Raw genomic sequence first — 6,516 nt, 5'->3', positions numbered from 1 at the left:
TACTCTGTCTGACAGCGTGCTGATCAATGATGACCAATCAGACAAAGGTCAGCTCAACACGGTGTGCTGAGTCCTCCCTCAGCTGCCGCCGGTTAGGACAGTCCAACAGAAAAAAACTGCTTGATGCTCACATTGTTTTCAGTCAGCCTCCATGTATTTGACAGCTATAGCTCCTGGTTGTCAGATAAAAATCTGACACATTCAATGATAAGTCTGTACTTCTGCTCATGTGAAGTTTTAAATGCAGGACTTTTTCTCGTATCAGTGTATTTCTACATTGTTGTCCTACGATCAACCTGGGCATGTGTCCAGGGTCCCCTGAGGGGTCTCATCCAGCCTTGTCTTAAAGGAATTCCCACAGTTGTTCCTGTTTGTTTGCAGGTTGTCTGGATAAGAAGCGAGTCTGCGATCCGTGGGCTCGACTCGGCTTCTGCGAGCGGAGGAAGACCTTCATGAAAAAGAATTGTCCTCAGCGCTGTGATCTGTGCTACGGTGAGACGACATCATGAGATAAAATGTGTCCTCCGCGTCTCAAACGCAGGGTTGATGCTGGACAGTTGAGTTAGTTCACTGATGTTTTATTCTGCTGAAGTCTCGACGTTCAGACAGAAACCTGATTCTCGCTCTGAGGTTTGTTTCTTTGTCTAACCGCTGCTGGTATGACATTTCCTGTCCTCCAGAGCCGCTGGAAGCAGTTACCACACCAACGCCGCCTCCAGCCAATGTCAAGATCAAGATGGTTCCCCGGGGGAAGGTGGTGGGTTTCCGCTGTGGAACCAAAAACCCCCGCTCACCGCCCAAAGTCAGGTCAGCTGATCCATACTTAATACTGAGGTCTTGATGAAGCATGATCAATTAAAGTCAAGAATCTGAAACTGCAGCTAATGATTATTTTCATCATTGATTCAAACTGAAGTCATCAACTCTACAAAATCACAACAAATAGTAGAAAGAGTCCAAAGAAACAGGCAAATAGATTCTTACCACACCTGAACTGTTGTTCCCAGAGCTTCCATCTGCATCTCACGGCCCTCTAGAGCAGAAGGAGTTCCTCAGCTGTCATGGAGATGGTTCAGTTGTTGTCATGTGACCTGAGTTGGCCCACAGAGTCACAGGTGGTTGTAATGTAAGGCTGAGCTGGTGGTCCTGAAGGGCTCGTACTTCAGTCATGTGAGAGAATCAGAATTGGCTTTGAAGGCCAAGTCTGTGTGAACATGCGAGGAATCTGAACTAAACCTTCACTCAGTGTACTTACATTGGAAATAAAGGACACATTTTTAAACAGAAATACTGCGTTGTTCAGTTTGTTGGTTCCGGCTGGTTCTACTTTTTGTATTCCGCCATGTTAAAGTGTTGCTGCTGATGTTTGGGACTGTTGTTAAAGCTTCACTGAAAGCAGCATAACAGTGATACAAAAAAAGAAGGCACTGGAATTAATTAACCAATCAAATCTATTATTGTGCTTTTACTGTGTTTTTCACAGAGCGGTGGTCACAAGATGACTGTTAAACTGATCAAATCGTGAACATTACACGCCTTCTGGTGGCAGAGGAGATGTCTATGGGAAAATCCAGGAATGCAGAGACGAATCGACCGATATTGTCAAAACAAAATGATCTCATTTCGTCTCCTTTGTTTCTCGTGCTGCTTCTCCAGCTGGTTTAAAGATGGCGAGCAGATCCTGACCTCCATTCCCGGCTACATCGTCATGAAGGACAGAGACCTCCGCATCGTCGCAAATGAGTTCAATGAGGGCGTTTACACCTGCCGCGTCCATCGACGGGGAGACATCGTGTCCGCCAACTCTTGGGCCATCCGCCTGAAACCAGAAGAGCCATCCAACAGCTGAGGACATCGACAGGGATGGAGTGATGGAGGACAGGACGGTAAATATACTGATGAAGGGCCGTGATGGTTTTGACATCTGTAGAGCGACAGAAGTTCAGATGTTTGATCTCGAGGCAGTTTTGAACACATTTGGACCTTTTTACAGGCATTTCTGATGATTTGTTCTCATGGTTCTCGAGGTGTTCTGTAACTCCAAACTGGACTCGATTCAGCACTCACGATAACAAATCATGGTGAAAAAGGCTTTGAAAGGGTTCAAAAGCTCTGGGACCAGATGGCGAACTTGTGGCAGCTCTGTGGTAAAAACTTGACCTCTTCTCCTCATAATCCTCCAGGCATGATGTCATGTACCCACAATCCTGCGGGACGTTATTTACCCGTAAAAATCTTGGCATAATGTCACGTCCTTGTAATCCTCCTGGTGGGATGTCGTCTACCCACAGTCCAGTTAGACGTCATGTGCCCATAAACGTTATGTACCGGTAGTGTCTTGTAGGATGTCATATCTCCGTAATCCTGCAAACGGCTCAACAGGAATCTGGATGATGTAGTGTCATGTACCCACAATCCTGTCTGATGTCATGTACAATCATGTACCTTAATCCTGCAAGACGCCGTCTTCCTGTAATCATCTTGGCAGGATGTCATGACCTCGTAATGTTCATGCGGGATGCCATGTACCCCAAATTCTGTAGAATGTCTTGTACCCATAATGCTCTTGGCATGATGTCATGTCCCCGTAATCATTACTGTCCTCATAATGATGCAGGATGTCGAGCACCTGAAGGGCATGATGTCATGTCCTCGTCACCTTCCTGTAGGACGAACCCATAACCATGTAGCATGTCATGTACCTGTAAGCCTGGAGGACACCATGTACCTTCTGTCCTCACAGCATGATGTCATGTACCAGTAATGTCCAGCTTGAATATTATGTCAGTGACCTGACGTCCCTGTAATCATCTCGTTGGGACATCATGTCCTAGTAAGACTCCTGATAGGATGTCATGCATGCATGTCTGTTCACGGCAGACTCCACCAAAATGATTTAGAAGAGTGATAAACCAACAAGAGACAAAACAAATAACTTCCACACTCAGTCATCATTCTGTCGCCTGCGAAGGTGATGTGTAGACCAGACCGCTGTTAACTTCAAATACTGTACACTGACGGGATACATGCTGAGCAAAGACAATGATGGAACCCCTCCTATGACCTTTGACCTTTAACTGGTTTGATTTCCAGTGACAGCGTCGAGCTTTGACTCTTGTCCTCTGAATAGTCTGTAAGTTGACTGGACTGAATCTGTGACTTCCAGTTTATACAGTTTGTGTGGTTTTCACACGTTTTTCTTTGTATTTGTACTTCATCCCTCACTGTGAATCAGTACCACCTCTATAACCTGATAGCAGGTTACATTTTGGATGAGGTTCCAGGTGGATGAAATAACTGGATTCACTAAACTGGAAGGCTAACCAATCTTAGCTTAGGGCCTCTTTGTTTCTCTTGTATTGCAGTAGAAAACGTTGTCATGTTTCGGCTGAACTGAACGCAGCTGTCACTGGAACCCAGTAAAAACTTGAATAGTACTGCTGTTTCCAGTCCAGCTGGAGGCCCCTGGGACGTTCAGAGGGTCCTTCATGTCTAGAGCTGGACAGTCAATCGGCGTCCCATGGCAGACCATAACCATCGTTCCCAGTTAACCCAGTGCAAAGCAGAGCTGAACATAATCCGTTTTTGCAAACACTTCCTGTATATAAGTTGTTTTACCCAGAATGCATAGCTGTTATCTTTAACTTACAACTTAACGCTTTGAGTTTTCATCCAAATAAAAAGTGTCTTTTCTGTTTGAGCCTGATGAAAACGTTTGTGCTCGTCTGTCTGTCCGCTACTACAAAAAATAACCAAATTAAAAGCGTAAAGTCTGTTTTCAGCTCGGTGAATTTCACTTCCTGTCGCTGTTTTCCAGCTCAACTCTTTGTCTTGTTGACTTTATCTGAATTTGATTTCATTGATCTTCATTTTAAAATTATACTTCACATGAAGAAAAGGAAAAACATACAAAAATAAAAGGAAAGTGAAAGAACTCCTGAACCTCGACTGTCAAAGAACGGAGTGATTTTTGAACCGTCATCCACCCAGTTTCCACTCAGACAGCTCCACCTGGTGGAGCAACAGAGCTACCACATCAGCAGCTAGTAAATCAGGTGGACAACAGTGGTGGAGGAGACAACGTATACTTCTACTTTTTGAATGTTTTGGAAAATGAGTCATTTTACTTTTTTACATATTTCACATTTCAAGTTTCGTCCTTTAAAAGTTCTGACGTTCACTGGCTGGACGTCGAACCTGAACGTTCACCAACACACAGACGAATCATCACGGGTTCACGTTAGCTTCATGTTAGCTGCACTGGAGCTTAGCATCGTTCACAACTGTCACATTTACATTCACACACACTAGTCTGGCTAACATGCTAACATGCTCATGGTGGATCCCCCTGAGAGGACTGGTTAAACTGGGACAGAGAGGTGGAGAAGACTGATTAAACTGGGACATGAATCTTCAGTCATGAAACAAACATCTTCATCATCTTCAAAATGAAACTTTATTACATGAGCATGATCGTTCAGGTGAAGCTGCACACAGTGCAGACACACCTGTCAGCACCTCCAAACCTTCTGATTCAAAAGACCTTCATCTCATTTCCACTGAGGAGGAGGAGGAAGAGGAGGAAGAGCAGGAAGAGGAGGAAGATCAGCACATCTGGAATGTGACAGACTCCAGAAACAGACAGAACGAGGAGAAACTTTGGTGCGGGACACGCCGGACTATGACCCCCCCACCTGTGCTGAACTGATAAGGTGTAATCAGTGGGGCGGGGTCAAAGCACAGGTAAACAGAGAAAGGCACATGTATGGCTTGTTCACAGGCTGTGAGAAGGTCAGCGGGCAGCGACGCAAAGTCAGCAGATAAAGTGGGGGGGGGGGGGCAGGGCTTAGTTTTTAGGGGCGGGCTTTACGTTTTGGGTCCTTTTGGTTGTTTCTGCAGACGTGTGTCAAGAGTTCAGGAATGTTTTGGTCGGTTCAGTTCGGGGGTCGAGGCGTTCACAGCTCCGTCATCACTTTCAGCTGCTCGCCATCGTAGCCCCCCCCCCCGCTGGTGACATCACTCTACATGCCCATCCTGATGCTCTGGATGATCTGGAAAATGGCTGCAGAAACACAAACCACAGATTTTCATTACTGATCAATCTGCCAATCGATTCCTCCTCGTGTGTGTTCACAGAACAGATCTATTGATCACCAATACATGATGACGTCAGGAACGACGAATGATGATAAACATTGAAAAGCAAACGAACAAACAGTTTGAGCTCTTGAACAGAGTGAGACCTCCGTCCACTAACTGATCTTTGTCTCTGAGCTGCTCAAACAAACACCTGAAACACACCAGGTGTGTTTACTGATCGTGTTTCTGTCTGGAGTCAACATGACACTCGGAGAGCAGAGTGACATTTGTGCAGCTCCGTAAGCCCCGCCCCTTCGCACCTGACGTCAGATGGGGCGGGGCCACAGTCACAACAGACCAGCTATATTTAAAGCAGCTTTTTAAAGTTAATGAAAGCATCAAAATGCACCACTGATCATTAAAACATCTAGAAATCAACCAATAAATCAATCACAGAATAACGAAGGTGAACAAGTCTAATTTGGAAGAAAATTAAGAATTCTGTTTAATTAAAACACACAAAAATCTGAACAAATGATGAGTTTTTATACTCAAAATCAGTGGAGAGGAAAGACAAAGAGGAGACGAGGAAGAAGAAGAAGAAGAAGAAGAAGAAGAGAGACTCACCTGATCCACAGACGACGAAGACGAAGAGCGCCAGCAGCCAGGGACCCACACCTTTGTCCTCCGTCAGGTTCCTCTGAAACACAGTTTAGTTTAAGAAGAGACGGTTCTGCTCAGCAGGTGATTGATTGACACCTGACCTCAGTTCAGCTGATCGATGAACTCACTGTGTCAATAAACATTTGAACATTTTCTAATTATTCAGAATTAATCAATTCATGATCAAACTGATCAGCAGCTTCATCAATACTCGTCATGAATTGGTGACACTGATCCATATGTTGACGGTGCCTCAGGCTCACACCGATGGTTTCATTAACCACACTTAACCAGATTTGACTGACATTATTGATTATGGATCGGCTGAAAGCCTCCAGAGAAACATCAGGAACCATCATGAGAACATGATGGAGAACCCGATAAAGAACACTTCCTTCCCTAAGCTGACTGCCACGGTGTAAACTGGGCTGGACTGGTTTCTAACTGGTTCAGGCTGAGAGGAACCCCCTCGGTCTGATCTGGATCTGGATCCTGGTCTGGATCTGGTGTCTGAGATGCTGCTTTTGTTCAGTTTCGTCGCTTCGGTTCAGATAAACTCACCGTTGACTTCGCCACGTTTCCTCGCTGCGTGATGTTCTTGCTGTGCTTCTCGTTCGCCATGCGGATCCTCTGTTTGGCCACCATCGTGTCTTCTTCTTCTTTTTGGTTGTTTTTTCGTTGTTTGTGGAGACTTTCCGTCTTATTTTTTCTTTCTTCTTCTTGTCTCTCTGTGACGTTTCCTCCGGCAGCGGACCGACTGGGAGCTCTTCTCTC

The 6,516-nt window shown here is 45.3% G+C and overlaps 2 protein-coding genes across 2 annotated transcripts in view; one reads left to right on the top strand and one right to left on the bottom strand.

Annotated features, from left to right (window-relative positions):
- mmp23bb (matrix metallopeptidase 23bb) overlaps positions 1–3,729 on the top strand; it is a 9,601-nt gene extending 5,872 nt beyond the window's left edge. Inside the window, exons 6-8 of the mRNA XM_076735731.1 lie at positions 382–492; positions 681–807; positions 1,657–3,729. Of these exons, the coding sequence (XP_076591846.1) occupies positions 382–492; positions 681–807; positions 1,657–1,849 (431 nt within the window). The 3' untranslated portion in view covers positions 1,850–3,729. The remainder of the gene's footprint in view (positions 1–381; positions 493–680; positions 808–1,656) is intronic.
- A 708-nt stretch (positions 3,730–4,437) lies between these two features.
- On the bottom strand, positions 4,438–6,516 carry serp1 (stress-associated endoplasmic reticulum protein 1). Its single transcript, XM_076735311.1, has 3 exons — positions 6,304–6,516; positions 5,707–5,779; positions 4,438–5,062 (listed from the first exon to the last, which is right to left on the bottom strand). Exons 1-3 carry the CDS (start codon positions 6,385–6,387, stop codon positions 5,022–5,024), a joined length of 198 nt encoding a protein of 65 aa, XP_076591426.1. The 5' UTR covers positions 6,388–6,516; the 3' UTR covers positions 4,438–5,021.

This window comes from Chaetodon auriga, chromosome 7 (genome assembly GCF_051107435.1).
Source record: "Chaetodon auriga isolate fChaAug3 chromosome 7, fChaAug3.hap1, whole genome shotgun sequence".
Lineage (NCBI taxonomy): Eukaryota > Metazoa > Chordata > Actinopteri > Chaetodontiformes > Chaetodontidae > Chaetodon > Chaetodon auriga.
This window is presented reverse-complemented; position numbering and strand designations above follow the sequence as displayed.